Here is an 18593-nt window from a genome sequence, read left to right as displayed (position 1 = left end):
TCCTTTTTTCCAAAGTTGCCGCCAAGTACCGCAGTCCTTTAAATAATTCATTACGAAAACAAAGTATACGTCATGATGGTACGTGTGGCATCGAAGTTTATTGATCGCACGAACGCAACCACGTTCACGCTTCCTTCTTTTTTTATTTCCTCTCTTTCTCGTTTTTTTATCGCGTACCACGAGACCGGCATCGAACGGTTGTTCTTATCGTTTCTCGTTAATTTCCTGTTGCAGCGAAACGATTCTCCTCGGTGCTTTTTAATGAGCTTGCGTTCGTGTCACTTTCCCTCGTTGTTCCATTCTTTTGTTTCTATCCATCTGCGTTTCCTTTTTCTTTTGATCGATCCTCGCTTCCTTTCCTCTCTCTCTCTCTCTTTATTTTTCTCGGTTTGCGTGTGCGAAAGATTTGACCGGATCTGTGTTGATTTCGCGATAATACACTGCACTATCGCACTTTTCACGATGCGAAACAGCACGATCGGAAATTATCACGGAAGCGTGTTTCATTTTGCTCTCCACGCATCCACTGTCACTGTTCGAACGCGCCATTCATTTCCGCAAGCGTGAATCCGTTTTTCGTTCAGCGCGAACATCGCTCTAACCGCATAATTTATCTGGTTTCCCCGTGTATTCTTGTTTAGATACCTTTTATCATAATTGCAAGCTTCGCGAAACATCAATACCGATTTCGGATTATTCGACAAGTTCGCTTGGCGGATGTTCCAAGTGGTTCAATCGAACCGATTTCCTCGTAAAGTTCAACGGAACATCACATACCGAATTCTTGGACGACGCGTTAAAAATTAACAATTGGTAAATTTTTTTTATTATTTAATTTGTACTTTACAATTTGTCTAGCTGGACATTTGGTAAATTTTTCTAACTTAATTGCTAAATAACATGTGGATGGCTATCCATAGCAGGATACCATGAATACCATAATTGGTAAATTTCACGCATCCATGAATCAGCTGAGCGAGCGCGCGATTCATTTTATTTTATCATTAGCTCATGTGCATCCGTTTTCTTGGCACGAGAATTATGGATGTTTTCAGAAGTTAATAGAAAGATTAGTTTCAAATAGTTTCATTTGGCCACACGTGTAAACTGATTTCATTCATGAAACTATTCTGTGAAAGTTGGAGATTAGTATTAAGGAAAGAAAGTAACAGAAAGTTGTAGAAGCTAAAATTGCAAGTAGAAAAGAAATAAATTCCGAGTTCTCACATCTTCTGAAATACTACTATTGTACATTACCATTCCAATAATTAAATTGTCACGAAAATTAAGTGCCACGAGAATAAATACTTAATATTTGAAATTTTATTTCGATAATATTTGAAAAAAACGTGGGAAGTTGGGATTTCAGATCGTACAATACGAAATTTCATGAGACCATAGGCCTAGTCTGTTTCTTATTCGTGATCATGGTCTCCTTGTCCAGAAGAAAAATTGTGGTTCAATGATATTAATCGAAGTGCAACTAGCTGTGCGGATATTTATCATTTTGTCGTGAAAATATCGCAAGACTATTTGTCTTATATCAGTTGAATTGTTTGCCGAACGTTTCAGCACGAGTTATAAATCGTTTCACACTTCGCAATGATCGTCGACCGAGCTCAGGCGGTTCTTCTTTCTGTTCAAGACGTCAATTAATCGAGCTAATGGTTGTGATGATCATTTGTCGCGATCGATAAAGAAGATTTAATTTCTATTTGCTTTGTACAATTTTACATAATAGAAATCCGAAGTAACAGCTTAATCATACACTGCTATAGTTAATTGTATCCTGTAGAATATGCAAAATGGAAATAAATATTGTACTCGCGGTGATAGTCATCGCGTTGCGTGTTGCCTATAAGAAATTTTCCAGTTCAGAGTATTTAACATTCAAGAGATTTGAATTCCATATAGACCGCTAGTTAAACATGATAGTAGATATAATAGTTGATAGAGTGATATTCAAAAATGGCTTGTTGCTTTAGATTGAAAATTATTTGCTTTAATTTATTTGATAATAGTCAGTACGAAGAAGAATTAACGGCGTGATTTTAATTATTTTAGCTGAATGGATAGCGTAAGTAGCAAAATTATATCAGTGATAAATTATTTTCTACTGTGCAATACTTCATTGAGTCGAATAACTTGTTGGTCATCAGACGCATAAGGAATACGTTGCATAATTTCTCTACATTTTCAGTATTAGGCATTGAGAGTCCTAGGTTTATAAATTATATAACGAATTTTCAGGATGTTAAGTTATTTGAATTGTTTCATGGTTTCACGTTGAAACGACTAAGAGAGAAATTTATTTTAAGGAGTAAGGAGGCAGTGGGAGTTTAAAAATTAATACGTAAAAATATGTAATATCATTCGATTAGCACAGAAACTCATCTCTCCTGGTTAACAAAGTAAAGTCAATCTAAGAGAAATCTGATAAGTTAATACGTTTGAAGCTTGTAACAATGAAATTAATAATGTATTCTATTTAATAAATTTCACAACTTATATTTCTCATTTTAAAATGAATTATCTTACCTAGAATTGTCACGACCTTCAACGTGATCATTGTTCCAAGTTTCTCGTTAACGAATTATATAATTCGTTCATTTTGAAATAATTAGAACGCTCGTAGTACGACACTTGATGGTACCACTGTCCACGAATCTCAGTAAACATCGTAAATTATATTGTCATTATAATATACACTAGCTATCATAAATTCCATTACCAGCAGTGCAAATATTTTTAAACATCATCCGTTTTCCAACATTAATAGAAACTTTATTTGCAATATCTATTTGTCTTATCCGAACGAATACTTGTCACTGGTTGCACCATTGTTACACACGCACGTTTTCCTACAATCGATGCGAAATTGGAGACGAATATTCATCGTTCCTTCGTCGAACAAAGGAAATTGACTCGCATTGTGTGGCTCGCGTATAATCGAGTGTCTTCAGGGGATGCATGAAACGATGGTTTTAATAGTTTCTTAGTAAAACGATTTTAATTCTGCCGTAGACATCGCGTCGTTTTCCTTAACAAATTTTTTGATATTAAAAAAAAGGAAATTTCCAACGTAATTACAAGAAATGTACATTAACAGTATATTCCAGTTCTTTATATTTTTATCAAAATTCGGATTGCAGCAGCAAAAGAAAATTATAATTCTGCGTCTAGACTCTGTTTGGCACATTTGCTGCATATTTTTATGCATTTACTTGTTCCATATTTCAAGGCAGCAAGCTTTTTCGTCCGTTTCGTGAAACTGGTTCGTTGCAGTGGCGAAATTTTTAAAAAGGCCGATGTAACACGGATAATATTCGTAATACTCGTAAAGTTGTACCTTAAATTTCCGCATCATACGTATGTTGTAAGCTTTACTGTGTCTCCGACAAGCTTTCGAATTTCCAATTGAATATGAGTCGAATTCGAGTTGAAACGAATTCTTAATATTCCAAGACTTTCGAAAAGTGTAAGAATAAAATTGATATGTGTGAAATTGCCGGATATGTATCTATTTAAACAAATCAGATAATACAGTGTGTGCAGGTTATTTCCTACGAAGATATGCAAAAGAATTAAGAATCGACAGATTTCTAATCGAACAATTTTATGGACAGTATATCCGAGTTATTACATTAATATTTTCGCTATGAGTTGTTAATAATTCGATATTCAGAAAACATAAAGCCAACATTTCTGACCTGTTTGGACATATGGGATCCAACTATGGGGAACAGCGAGTAATTCCAACATAGAGATTCTCCAACGATTCCAATCAAAATCTCTAAGATCCTTAATAAATGCACCTTAGTATCTTACCAACGAAACAATACATCGCGATCTTAAGACCCCCATAGTTAAAGAAGAAATATCCAAATTCAGTAACAGATATAATAATATAAGAGTTAACAACCACCAAAACCCATTAGTTACTCAATTACTTGACACGACGGATCAGATCCGCAGACTAAAAAGACATTACCCTTTAGATTTAAGCATTAGATTCAAATTAAATCAAACATACTATAAACTGTTATAATCCAAGTTACAGTACCGCGACAAAATAATTTACTTATAATTCTCAATGAGAATTGATTGTAAAAATTCTACCAAATAAAAAAAAATTATTTATCTATGCGGTATACGCAATATCTCTTTACGAAATGGCAAAAATTCATTGCATGGTCACTTTAAAAAAAATCACTCGCGTTTCTTCATTAAGTTCAAAGATACGGAATAAAAAATTCATTCGGACGTTTATAAAGTTTCAAACTTCAGCAAGATCATGCATACACTTTATGTGTATTAGCGTTTCCCAAGGTATAAGATCTCTAGGTACAAAATATCAAGAAATTGTCTGTTTGACCAATTTTAAGACGATACTTAATATATACATTAGACAAAAAATCGTGATTTCTTGCGACCTTTTTCGTTGCAGTGCCACTGACGATAATCTCTTGCGGTCGGAGAAGAAACATCGCCGTGTTAATAGGAATGACCCTAACGTTTCGGCCTACTTTATCGCCGCATAAATAGCAGCATTACTTATTAGGTGCAATGCATAGACTAGCTATTTGCGTGCCGCTTGTTATTTTTAGCCCGGAAATCATGCTTGACGATACATGCGCGCGATCTTTCTGTGTTGAGCGTGGCACGAATTTTCTCGTATTTCAATCTTTTGCACGAGCATCGTTAAATTTTTTAACGGTCGGTCGCTTGCGTTCGTAAAATAGAAAAATATATTCGCCCGGCTAACGAATCGATCCGCGCCCAACATCTCGAATTCCGCTCGAAAATTTTTCGGGAAGTCGAAACAAATTAAGTGTCATATTCGCGTAAACTTTGATTTTGTCAGAAACTTACGATTGCAATGGAAAGAATGGACAAAGAAGATGATTTGGTAGGTGATGTGTGAAAGAAAGGTAGTGTGATATTGTTAATTAGTATTTTTTTTTCAAATATAATACGTGCTTGGAATATACAGAATAGTTACGGAATCGAGGAAATGTTTCTTCGTACGTTGAGAATTATTTGCTCGAAGAAATGATCTAACAAGTCTTTTAGATTTTAATTTAGAACAAATAAACGATGTACGCTGTATATCGAGAAGATTATAATTTTTTCGATTAATCGCAAGTGTGATTGGTATTGAAAGCATTTCGAGAGTCTTCGTGTATTTCTGTTTAAGAGAATGTAATATGCTTATGATCCACTAAGGAGATTATCATCGATATCGAAATACGGAGATAATATGATTGAAATTACAATTTGATACATGTATTTATAAATTTCATGGATATATTCTGTTTGCGTGCGGATATACAATTCAGATGTTGGTCGCCCGTATTTATTGTATTTGATATGAATTCAATGATTGTTTGATATCGTACATAGTTGGTGTTTGTTTGAAGTCTTCTACGCAGCGTTCGTTTACAGCATAATATTTTTACACTTTTTGTTATTAATTGTATTAAATTGTATTGGGAACGTGTTAGGCGTATAATTACTTTCTATTTGTACGAATAAATTTTAAATCTCTATTTATAATTCTGTTATAAATGTTTGTCGAAATATAAATTTTTTGAAAAAGATTAGGAAGATTAGGAAGTGTACCGTATAAAAAATTTTCTTACGAAGCGTTTGATTTACTGGAAAATTGAATCGTAACCTATGCGAAATAAGTATGCATTCGTGTCAACTTCTAGTATAATAAATCTTGTACGTCTGGATAGGTATTATTATTGATCTTTCTACACCACTCTGTCGCATTCATGAGCAAACTATACTTTACGATGTACTGCATTAATGAAATCGAGGACTTGAATATTAATAACTAACCAGAAGTCTTTCCACGAAATACATTCAAATTACGTTAAGAACAACAATTATTTAAATACCAACATCATACGTCGATGTACGTAGAAATATTTAAATACAGTCAACGTCTATTTTGCTTGCTATATTATTTTACACTTGTCTTTTTACCTAATTTCTAATACCTAAACTATGGTTGTTTTTGTCTTATGAAGTTAATCATAACGATACTCAGCTAAGTGATGATAGCGGTTATACAAGTGATTTTAATCGCAAAATTTCGTCCTACCAGTCAATCCCCAGGATAAACGTCGATAACACTAGAATACCATTGTGATTCGGATTGCGGTTAACTACGAGAGAAACAATCAATGAATGGATCGCGCTTGTATATGAGTAACACTCGAACGCAGTTTAACCGATATTCCGAAATTAATTCGACGAATATGATTCGGCGAGTCCGTTGTAGCTGGTTACGATTTACACGATGCTTTCTCACTATGCTTAACCACGCGTCCAATTTTTCCCATTGATTCTTCCAACTATACACGGAATGTTGCAATTAGTAGGAAATATTGATTCGTCTACAATCAATAATTCAGTTTACAAAGGGAGATTACAGATTTCAATCAAATCCTTTTAGAGGGATTGCTTTGCAACGATAATTCCTATAAAAAGTTACATCTATTCAAACGAATTATAGCATTTGTAAAAAATATTGTTTGAAAAGATGGTGTTAAATATTATACTTTTTGAACCTGGATTGTGTTACAATCGAAAAAAAAAAGATCGTAAATAGCAATGGTAGCCCATAATGTTTGCCGCTGTATTCTTTTTTACAGTTTATCTCTATAGCAACAGATATAGCATAAGAGTCAACAAACATCTAAACCCCCTAATTATTAAATCACTTAATACATCGGACCAGATCCGCAGGCTAAAAAAACACTACCCGTTAGACCTAAGCGCAAGATTTAACTAGATATTTATATTAAGTAATATTTACTTATTTATAATACTTATTTACAATTATACTTATCTATAATAAGTATTAACTTATTATAAATATTTAGACATGTCACTGTGCCACGCCAGAGAAAATTACTGAAAATTCTCAATGCGAGAATTGATTGTAAATTACTAATAAATAAAAAAAAAAGTTTATCAGTACGAATGTTGTTAAAATTGCTGAGATTCGTTTACAATCCTAGCGTGACACGTGCATAGTTCCGAATTTTCGAAACTTGAGATAAAAACTGGGGAAGTGAACGTCAAAAGAGGGTAAACAATCGTAAATCCTCTTTGGTGATACAGAAACAAGAGGAACGTCGTTCGTGACACGTTGCTCGCAGACCACTTGATAGAGCTGGTCGACCAACAAGGGATAAATTCTCGAGCACTCCTCGACTATCCTCCACGATGAAGAGCCTATCGACGTCGACCACGTCGTGAACACACTAACTGTATGGGCTGTTCCGCGATATACGATGAAAGAAAACATTTCAACCATGAAAAATAAAATATTATTTTACCGATTTTGACATTTTAAAGCTAAAACTCGACTTTATGATAATTAAATGTAAAGAAACGAATTAGAGCATAAAACTAAAAGTACACAGCCCTTCTATACCTTCCTTATACTTTATATACATTATAACGACACTTAATATTTTTGATATATTTTATATTTTCAAAGGTATATTTTAATATTATCTATTTCTATCGAACTGGTCGCTCGACCGGTTCTTGAATAAAAGTTATCTTTTTCCCGATTGAATGCAAACAATAGTGAATTTACTACGGATAATAATAAACAGAATGACCTTTGAATATCAATTTAGAAAAGGTTTATATATTTTTTTTTTATTATAAATATAAAGAAGAACACGAACTTAATTAAAGCTTCATCATCAAAGACCGTGAGAGATTAAAAGTTTCACTTCGTTCGTAATACAAAATCAATTTTCACGTTATTATCCGAAAGCACGAAATTCTTTATTTCCAATTACCACTTCCTGAGATTCAAACTAGCGAGATCTGTTTCATTTAAACGTTCTTATTAATTCATCGTACGTACAAGCGAAACGAGAAAACAGTGACGATAATCAACGGCTGGGGATACATACGGCCAGAGATGCGAATTGAAATGCGGCTGACATCTCCACGGGCAGATAGCGTTTCCCATTCGACGTTTACGATCGAATAAACGCCGAGATGATTTCGCGGGTATTACAGTAGGAAATCCGAAGGCTTTGGTAAACGCTGCGGTGGATTCATCCGCTTGTGCAAGTAATTTATTAGCAAGCGATAGCTCGTTAAGTAACGACGAACGGCGCGTTAACGAAGTCGGCTCGCTTTGGAACACGCTTTAAGATGGCGTGTCGGCCGACTATAATTTCGATCTTACACACCCCTTAGGCTACCTTCGCTTTGCGGGTCACCTTCATCGACCTACTATGATAATTGTCCACGTTCGGCTCCCTTTTTTTCCATTTCTACGGTGTTGTACAGCGCCGTGTTCTTTTTTTTTCTATTGTATCTCAATAGCGTATCGTTGAAAGTTGCAGGGTTTATTATTTGGTAGAAAATTCTGGAGAATTTAGAGGATTTTGTACGAGGTTGTTGCACGTGAAATGGTAGATTACGTTACTTTTTTCTTGAATTAATAATTTACAATTTCTTATTGTACATTCATCATTTTTATTAATGCTTTCAATGCTTTTTACATCGGTCGAAACAAACCGGCTTTAACGAGTTTTTCTGTAATTGACATACCTTGTGTGTATGACATAGAAACTATTCGTTAATAGAACATAACAAAAACTTTGTAAGAATACGTTGATGACTGAACCGACAAAGTAGCAATGTTCTTCTGTAATTTCACATTAAACTTTAGATAAAAAAGAGACAAAATTTATGGAATAATCGAATAAGACGTTGTTGTGTAGAATCGACGATTAAACTTATTATGTTCTTCTGAAATATCAAATTTTTGTAAAAAAGAAAGATTATTACGAACAGTTTGATAGAACGTTATCGCATAGGGTTGTTATGGAAAATTCTTCGAAATTTCATAAGCTTGGAAAATTTATCAACGTCGTAAAGTTTGCAAACTTCGAATTCGTTCTCCGCTCACGACATTCCCATCTAACCGTCGTCGCATTCTCCTCACCGGAGAATCTTAAACCAACAGCGACAGTAAGTCGCTACGATAAGGTCGACGGTGATACGCGAGATTAGCCTTAAATCGAATCAAAGTAGTCCAGCCAAGTTGTGAAATTTCGAGGTATCTGCATTTCCAACTGTTAAATATCGCCCTACATATCGTGCTCGTGCATATTCTATCGCGTTTGCTTCGTTTGTTATTCCGCATCGCTTCGTAGATTGTCTTCGCGTGCTGATACGAACCACCGACATAAATTAAATTGCTTTGGAGTTCACTCGAGCCTGTGTATAATCACGGAAAAATTCGTTGAGTCGCTTTGGAAATTTTCATCGTTTGCGTGACACAGGGAATACAAAGTGAATTTCTTGGAAATATCGCGAGATCGATCCGCTACCTGTGTTACATCAAACGCTTACTTGTACATAGAAGTTCAATTTTAAGAAACTTCTCTAACTGACTTTTGTAACCAACTGAAATTCGATGAAATCTGAGGAAAAGAAAATCACGATGAATGATCGGTCGTCGTGTAACTAATAACATGTGAGCAAATTTGTAAATATTTGGCGCTGGTTCCAGTTAAATGGGTGGTTGTTTAGTGGTGTAATTAACAACGGTACAAGATTCGAGTACGTCAAGTAAGCTTGTTTCAGAGATAGAGAGGTATAATGGAACATCTAATCGAATTGCGAAGCTGCAACTTGGCGCGATCTGTCCGTGAAATTCTCAAAAACAAAAGATTGTTTTCTGTAATAAATTCGCGAGAAGATGAAGATGGAATTCACAGAAAAGGAACTGCGTGCAATTCAATTCAGAAAAAGACGATAGATCTTGAGGTCTCGAAATCGCGAAATCTATGTATGTATCAATGTGTAGAAAAGCGATTTGCGCAACCTAAAAATTGTATTCTCATCGATACGTTTAATAAATATTTTTCTGGCCATCTGAAAATGTCCGAACACGCGAAACGACGATTCTGGTTGCGCGAATCGATTTAATAATGTGTGCATTCGTGACCTAAACGAGTATAATTCAGCCAGTAATTTATCACTGCATTGTAATTACGATCCTCATTGTTCCTTTCAAATCTCTACGGATTCAATTATTCGTGGGGAGCATGTGTTTCAACCGTAAGTATATGGTGTCTCGTTTCAATTTGACCACCTTAAATATCTCACTTATTTTCGATAATGGGAAAAAACGCGAAGGAAAAACATTATACGAGATTTTTCTGTATATTTTTCTAAGAGAAACATAGGAAAAGAAGATTTTTTTTTTATTTGGTAGGCTTTTTACAATCAATTCTCATTGAGAATTGTAAGTAAATTATTTTGGCGTGGTACTGTAACTTGGATTATAAAAGTTTATAGTATGTTTAATTCTAGTTGAATCTAGTGCTTAAATCTAGAGGGTAATGTCATTTTAGCCTGCGGATCTGATCCGTCGTGTCGAGTAATTGGGTAACTAATGGGTTTTGATGGTTGTTAACTCTTATATTATTGTATCTATTACTGAATTTGGATATTTCTTCTTTAACTGTGGGTATCTTAAGGTCGCGATGTATCGTTTCGTTGGTAACATACCAAGGTGCATGTATTAAGGAGTTTTTGATTGGAATCGTTGGAGAATTTTTATGTTGGAATTACTCGCTGTTCCCCATAGTTGGATCCCATAGGTCCAAACAGGTACTCTACATGTTTAAATTGGAGCGTCTGCCAATGAGCCAGTAGAATTATTTTAGTTTCGATTTCAGTTGTTAGGAAAGGAAGATGATAAAAGAATTGTCTGAAAGTTTCAAATAAATTTTTCAAAGGTATTGCGGTATATAGTAATCGTATGCACACGAGACGGGCATATCGTGAGTCGAAAGGATCACGTGTCGTCGAGCTAATTACTATAGTTTAGAGAAGAGAAGCTAGTTCGGATAGTGTGGCTATCTTGAGATCGTATAACCTATACTATAAGCCTTATACATATATTTAACTAACTTTGGGAGTCGATTAATTACGCGATTACTAAGTTGAGTATTTTGCTGCAAATGACTATTCTACAGATTGGATTACTACAAGATACAAAAAGATAGTCGATTCTTGAAAGAACAGGGTTTTATTTAGATACTGTATCGTTAATTAATTTTTGACGACGTTCAATTTTTTCCTTAATCTCATAATAACGTAGCGGCACATGAATCAACGGAACATTTGAATCGGGAGAGACTCATTATTGTGTCTTGGAATACCAACGTTGTTTTGGTTTGCTAGGTCTTATGGTAAACGAATTCCGGACAAAATATTATTGCCGTTATTTGTAATCGTCAACCGCAGTTTCAATTGAACTTTTTATAACAACACATGTCAATACAAATAAACGAACGTGCTCTCTAGGGCAGCCATACAGTCGAATAGTTAGTCGAATAGCAAATAGTTAGAGAGTTGAATAGTATCATTGAGCGAGCGACGATTACGATCAGCATACACTAGTAAAGCTATATTAAAACCTGTTTGGACCTATGAGGGACAGCGAGTAATTCCAACATAGAAATTCTCCAACGATTCCAATCAAAGTCTCTAAGATCCTTAATAGATGCACCTTGGTATCTTACCAACGAAACAATACATCGCGACCTTAAGATACCCACAGTTAAAGAAAAAATATCTCAATTCAGTAACAGATATAATATAGGAGTTAACAATCATCGAAACCCATTAGTTACCCAATTACTGGACACGACGGATCAGATCCGCAGACTAAAAAGACATTACCCTTTAGATTTAAGCAGTAGATTCAACTAGAATCAAACATACTACATCAAACATAAACATTTATAATCCAAGTTACAGTACCACGCCAAAATAATTTACTTATAATTCTCAATGAGAATTGATTGTAAAAATTCTACCAAATAAAAGAAAAAGGTACATTAATTCTGTACTTGTACCTGCAGTGATTTTAATTTAATTGACTATTACAATTTTATCACTCGTCTCTTTATTAAACAAACCAACACGTTTAATATCCACCTCAATAGTATCTCCTATTATTTTTGCATTTATTTAATAACGTTAGATCCATAGATCGGATATCGCTCTGTGAATATGTTTCATTCATTAGAAATATTAAATAATTGCCACCATAGGTTTAATAAATTAAGCGATTTTAGTTTATTGCACCCACTTGACCTATTAGACTAACAAATTTCGAATTTATCGGATTTATTTAATATATGAAGCAAGTTTGAGAAGTTCTGCTTACTTAATCCCAACTTAATCCCGACTGTCTTATTATTTGAAATTCTTAACGAACAAAGATTATTTATTTCATTGTAATTGCCTGATAATCGGCTTAAATAAATATGTTTATTCCAAGAAATATTTATTCTCCACATGTTAATAAATAAATATGATATTGTGTAAAGTGTGGTTTATTCTAATCAAACGAACCTTTTAAGGATGTGCAGAGACTCTCGTGACTGATTGATACGCACAGCTTGCTACTTTAGACAGCTGTTTTCAACGATGGATTGTAACATAATAGTAACTGGGATTTTGCTAAAAATAGCATACGGTTATAAGTGTCTTTTCGCCGGAAGACCGTATGAATTGCAAAACTTGGATAAAGGTATAGCGGACGTCCCAGTTCGGCGGCTGTCTAAATGTCTCGATGATAAAACGGTTAGAATCGATATGTAATGCATGCATATGAATTGGTTCGCTTATAAATAAGTCCTTTCTTCCATGACCCGGCTGTTATTGACTGATAATGTATGCGGCGACGTAAGTAACGCGTTTGGCGTCTCATGAATTTTCAATGACAATGATTCGTGATAAAATGCAGGACGCAATTATAAATCGGGCGTATCATCTACTGTTTCATCTTTCCCAATATATCCATGTAGCAAGATGGATCGATTTTTTCCGATGCAGAAAATGAGCCGTTGTAGATCATGAGGACCTTTATACAAAATTCTAAACTAACAAATTTAAGTGCTTTCGTAGTATGTGACGTTGAAGTAAAAATTTCATTCCTTGTTTTCCTGCCACAATGTTATATAATATAATAATATATTTTTATTATAATATAGTAATGTTATATACGTCTAACAGGAAATAAAATAAAAATTTTGAGTAAGAGCTCTAATTCGAAATGTATCTGAGAGTGATAAGTATAGCAAAGTTTTTTTTATTATTTAATTTATATTTTACAATTTGTCCAGCTGGACATTTGGTAAATTTTTCTAGCTTAATTGCTAAATAACATGTGGATGGCTATCCCCAGCGGGATATCATCTTCAAGTCTGTATAACAAAGTGGAAGCCAACGATGAATGTTTTTATTTCAATCGTTTAATTGTACGAGATAAACCCATTTAAACCTTTCGAGATTAACAAGATATTTAAGTACAAAGCTAACCGTTATAAAAATCATTGGATTCTTATTATATAATTTCACTGAGATTAAGAGCGTACAAATATCTGGAACATAGAATTCTATTCAAAGTAGGACTACATATTTCATCTAAAAACTGCGATTTATTTATCTGTTTGTAAATTTGAGCAAATTGTAGCTGGTACTATTACACTGTTACGTTCATCGTTGAACGAAAAATCTCCCTCGACAATGCTAAAGTCGCGAATACACGAAGTCTGAAAATATCGTATCGTTTGTATCTTGCTCTTGCGATTGTAGTTGTAAAGTTGGCAGCGTAGCTATGTTAGTTTCCGTTTAAAGTTGAAATTAGCAGTAGAAATCAGATGGTCGTAATAAGTCAAACAGTAACCAGAATGTCAGAGGACGTCGAATAGCAAGTAGAACATCTCTCGGAAATTTCAACAGGAACCGTATCTCTCTAACTACTAGACTTCACTCCGCCAAACCTTATGACTTGTTAGACCTTATAAACTTTGCGTATAAACCTTGTACCGAGTAATTTTTTCTCTACATTTTCCAAACAAACTAAAAGATATTCGTACAGATACTTCGATAATATTATCGCAGTCCTGTGCTAAACTTTCAACGTATAAATTTTATTACATTTATTATTGGAATGATAATCTAAGAGAGTTACCGCGTTACATCATCAAATAATCTTAAAATTCATAGTACTAAACGGTTGGACAACTCGGAAGGAATCCTTTAATCAATTCATTGGTAAATAACGAGCGCAAAATAATGAAATTGTTAATCGAAATTACTTTTTTCCAGGTTCATGGTGGTATTGGTGTGCCTCATATTTAGCGTTTTGTCGACGATAGACCAGTACAGTAATTTCGCGAACGAAACCCTCTTTTGGATGGTAAGTAGCTTTCTTTTATATTCATCGTCAATTTTTTACTCCCATTATATACAAATTTCTTCATAGTGCACTTGAATAGATGTTTCGAGAATTTTTACATCTTTTGCTCGTAATCATGACTATAAGTTTTAAATTAAGTCAAGTTAGGTTTAAGGTCAAGTTACGTCTGCTTTTTAGTTTAATATAATGGCTAACCGTAAGTCTTCCAAAGCCGGAAGACATAGTTAATAATAAATAAATAAAAAAAAACTATACAATAGTGATTATCATTTGATACTTATCTCAAATTGATAATGGTAGTGTTTAAAAAGTAAAAGTAATCTCCTAATATCGAAACTACAGAATTAATATACTTATTATATTAATATAAAAATAACGCTATCTACGTAACATAAAGATCGGTAAGTAAATTCCTATTAGAAAATAGACTTGTAAGTTGAGAAATAATCAAAAGTTGAAACTGTTCTTTGTTGAGAATTAAAACGCTATTACTAAATGATGTTTATGTTATAAATATATTAAATAATAGGAGAAATTACCGGCAATTGGTGGGAACAAAAATTGACTTATCCTCGGTGTTGCTTGCACATTAAAATTCTTCGAATGCTACGCAAAATCGTAGAAACTTAAGCTCAATACGAGTTTCGCCTCAAACAAAGCAGTAATTCGTTTGGAGAGTAATTCGAGCGTAGCTTGATTAAGATAAATTGGCCTAATTAATTATACCGGCTCTGAAAGCAGAAAGTCAGCTGGAAGTTCGTCAACATTCGAAAGGGGAAATTTTCAATGCCAAAGGGCTGAGCTGTTTCTCGCAAACAAACACTTCTGAAATCACACAGAACGATCTCTTTATTCCATATATCTTTCAGGGAAGCGTTTAACGTTCCATCGGTCTTTTAGTGCTTTTACACAGTTCTCGAGGAAACAACGTACTTTTCTTTTCGTTGAAAGCGCTTGTTGTCTACGATTCTGGTGGAAGATAGTGGCAGCTCAAAGCCATCGAGCTGCTTCTCCCTCATGTCTTGTTTATTTTCTGTTCACTGCTAAATCGACTACCCGAAACTACATATTGAAAGGTGAATTCTAACGTAGTTATCGTGTACTGTCGTATTCACATTGCGAATATTTCTACAAATTCATATTTTTATGAATGTGATAATTAAAGAGCATATTCGTGATTCTTCGGGTTTCAATCGTGGCTTTATTAGTATTTTGCGCTTCATTTTCAGGTCTGCCCTGAAGAAGTGAATTTAGAATATTCGCAAAATGTCGGAACAAGGCGTAACATACTGATAAAAACGCGATGGGAACCCCAAGTACCATAATTATGTTATCTAATCACCGTAAAAACTTAAAATCTAAAATGATCAACGAATTCAACATAGATAGAAATTTATATTGCGATTGCAGTGTCTTTCTAATTGCAGGTTTCAGTGTTACGCGGTACTAAAATAAAATTGCGCGTTCTAATGTGTATGCTTTAATACTAAATTTCCGTAAATCGATGTTTCGTTATAGAAGTCTGTATAGCTTGGCATGTGTTTCACGATTAATCGTGATCAATGTGGATTTCAACCATTAATGATCTTCAAACTGTTTGATAAATATCGTGGAATGTCGCGATAATGAAGATCGAAGTTCTAGGCCTTCGAATTGTTCTCATTAGTAGATTCGAACTATCAGAATACCGAAGTTAATGAATCAATGGTTTGTTCAAAGATGTCGAGTAACATGAATTTTTAAGCCAAAATTCAATAGTAATCGCCATTTGTTATGTGCTCCAATTATCAGTTAAAATAATTACAATTTGGTACTGTATTTAAAAAAAAATTATTTCTTCACAGATTCGTTTTCTTAGAAATTTATATTGCAATGTGTGTAATGGATTTGTATTGACATGTATCTATTTTCTATTAAACTTCTCGCATTTTCTTTCCATTTCTTATCGCACTAAAGGACGTGGATAATTGGATCAACAGAAGTGGACGTTTAAAAAAATATTCCTCTATCTTACGCGTTTATTTGAAACGATTCGTGGAACGAGCGTAAATATCATTCAAGCTAAAAGGGTTTCTTCGTTCAGTTGAGAATAAACACAGCCAAATTGACAGAAACTTGAAAATGTTCAGATAGAAGTGCAGTGAGAACGGTATTTAACGGTATTGAGGTCGGAGCGGGAAGGTCGATGGTGCGTTCAAATGTTAGATTAAAGAATAACGTTGATGGAATATGACTGGTGTACAATCAGAGAAAATAAATAAGTAAATAATGCCGTAAATTTTTCAAAATTAACTCTGCAAAAAATACATGTCGGTTTTGCTCGTAAATATTTAATTTAATTTGAATTCTCGAATCGAACAACCCTGGAGAACGTACGTTATGCTTTCGGGCGATTCACTACGAGCTATGGTTTTTTTTTTGGATTTGAAATCTAATGTTTCACTATTTTATTCTTGTTTTTATGACCCTCTAATTATAACGTGATGCGTGGTAATATTATCGGTATTTAGTAATACCGACGCATTAAATATAAATTAATTTTCGCATTTTCTACTACTGAAATACCTTTCATTCCATTTATTCGCCCTAAATTAAACACGATCGAATTATGCGAATACTATTTCGACACAAAGTCTTCTACTGTAATTGAAATTCCAGCAAGTTTTCGAAGTGCACCCACTCTCTTCCGATACTGATGCGTCACGTTGTCTCAAAAAGCATCAAAAAGTAAAGACAATGATAGATTTTGAGGCATTCGGAAGGTATCGTAATTGCTTTTTCGAAAAGGTATTTTCCGTGTCCGTCTGTCCATGGCCATTATCAGACAAGCCATAAATCTTACTTCTGTACCACGAGTATACACCATAAAAAGCTTTTTACGTGCGTATTACGAGCCTTGACAAGTTACCATTTTCACCCTAATGATACATCCTGACTTCCGGTTTTCTTAGACAGATCTTGGCCTAAAAGTAAACGCAGGTGGACAGTTCGGGCTCGTACATTTCTCAATAACCAGTTCCTTTTTATAACTAACATCGGTAATTAATCAAAGGATAGTATCTTCTGTTCCTTTTGTTAAGATATAATATAGCTATAAAATGATGGATAAAAGTATCAATGATTATTTTATTTTATATATATCGAAAAATATTATATACGCCCGGGTATTTATTTCTCCATATTAGGTATATATAAATTACTATATGGGTATAATTAAATTATATATAGGTATATATTATTACAATAATAATATAATTATGATAATAAATATATAAGGATATAATAATAATATTTAATTATACATATACCAACCGACAAAAAGTTCATTCATCCTTTTAATTACCTTCTGTCCTTTAACGCTATTTCTATCTGTGAACTATGACCCCATGAACCATCCAAATCCAAACCAATCCAAATTTAATCCAAACCTCGAATCTAATTCTTAACATGTAGGTAAGTTAAATACTCTTACCATTATTATCTGTTATTGAATTTTAACACCATTCAGAATATCAACGAAGTATTCGTGCAAAATAGGGCTAAAAAAAAAAAAGAAAAATGTGAAAGTTTTACGGAACAGCAGACCATCGCGATTCTGTCATCGATGTCCCCATTTTTACAGGGCGTCGTGTCATTGCAATAAAGGTCGTACAATCGATACAGCATCTCTATATGTATAGCATCGCGCTCGTTGTACATTTATTTTAAGAACAGGAGACTAATGATTCCGCTGCCTAGAAAGTCATCAAGGAAATGCCTTGCTCCCTGTTATTACAATTATCGATTATTCGAGGCAATTTACATCGCATTTTTCTCGCTCATTTAACCTATTGACTTGTTTATTCGCATTTTTAATGTATTCGTCATTGATCGTTCAATGAAATTTGTTCGATGTTTGTGTTTATTCAAATATTTGTGTAGTATTATTCTGTAAATTTTTCTTCTTAACTCAAAGATGCTTTTTTTTTGTTTCCCTTTCCTCCTTGTTTTTCTAATAATAATAAATTATTATTCTTCTAATTTTATTTCTTCCGCGATGAAGAAACTAATTAAATTAAATTAATTTCTTCGACGAGCTTTATCCAAACACTGTTTCAACGGACACGCGAATGTTGCACTGCCAATATTTGTTGTAATATGAGCAAATGTAGCATGTTCTGTTGTAGAATTCAATAGAGATTTTAATTTCATTTTTTTAAATTGATCCTCTTGATATGCAATTTCAATTCTGGAAGCTGCATGCAATATACGAACGATAAAATAAATATGAAACTTGCTAAACTGAAATTTATGATAAATAAAATTTATCATTATG

At 33.9% G+C, this 18593-nt stretch overlaps 1 protein-coding gene across 5 annotated transcripts in view; it reads left to right on the top strand.

Annotated features, from left to right (window-relative positions):
- Positions 1 to 18593, top strand: part of LOC122568091 (potassium voltage-gated channel subfamily KQT member 1) — an 83466-nt gene that overhangs the window by 18597 nt on the left and 46276 nt on the right. For all 5 annotated transcript variants that reach the window (XM_043727443.1, XM_043727442.1, XM_043727445.1 and 2 more), the window contains exon 3: positions 14188 to 14278. In XM_043727443.1, coding sequence (XP_043583378.1) covers positions 14188 to 14278 — 91 coding nt within the window. The remainder of the gene's footprint in view (positions 1 to 14187; positions 14279 to 18593) is intronic.

This window comes from Bombus pyrosoma, linkage group LG6 (genome assembly GCF_014825855.1).
Source record: "Bombus pyrosoma isolate SC7728 linkage group LG6, ASM1482585v1, whole genome shotgun sequence".
NCBI lineage: Eukaryota > Metazoa > Arthropoda > Insecta > Hymenoptera > Apidae > Bombus > Bombus pyrosoma.
Note: the sequence above shows the minus strand (reverse complement) of the source record. Positions and strands in the feature narration are given on the sequence as shown.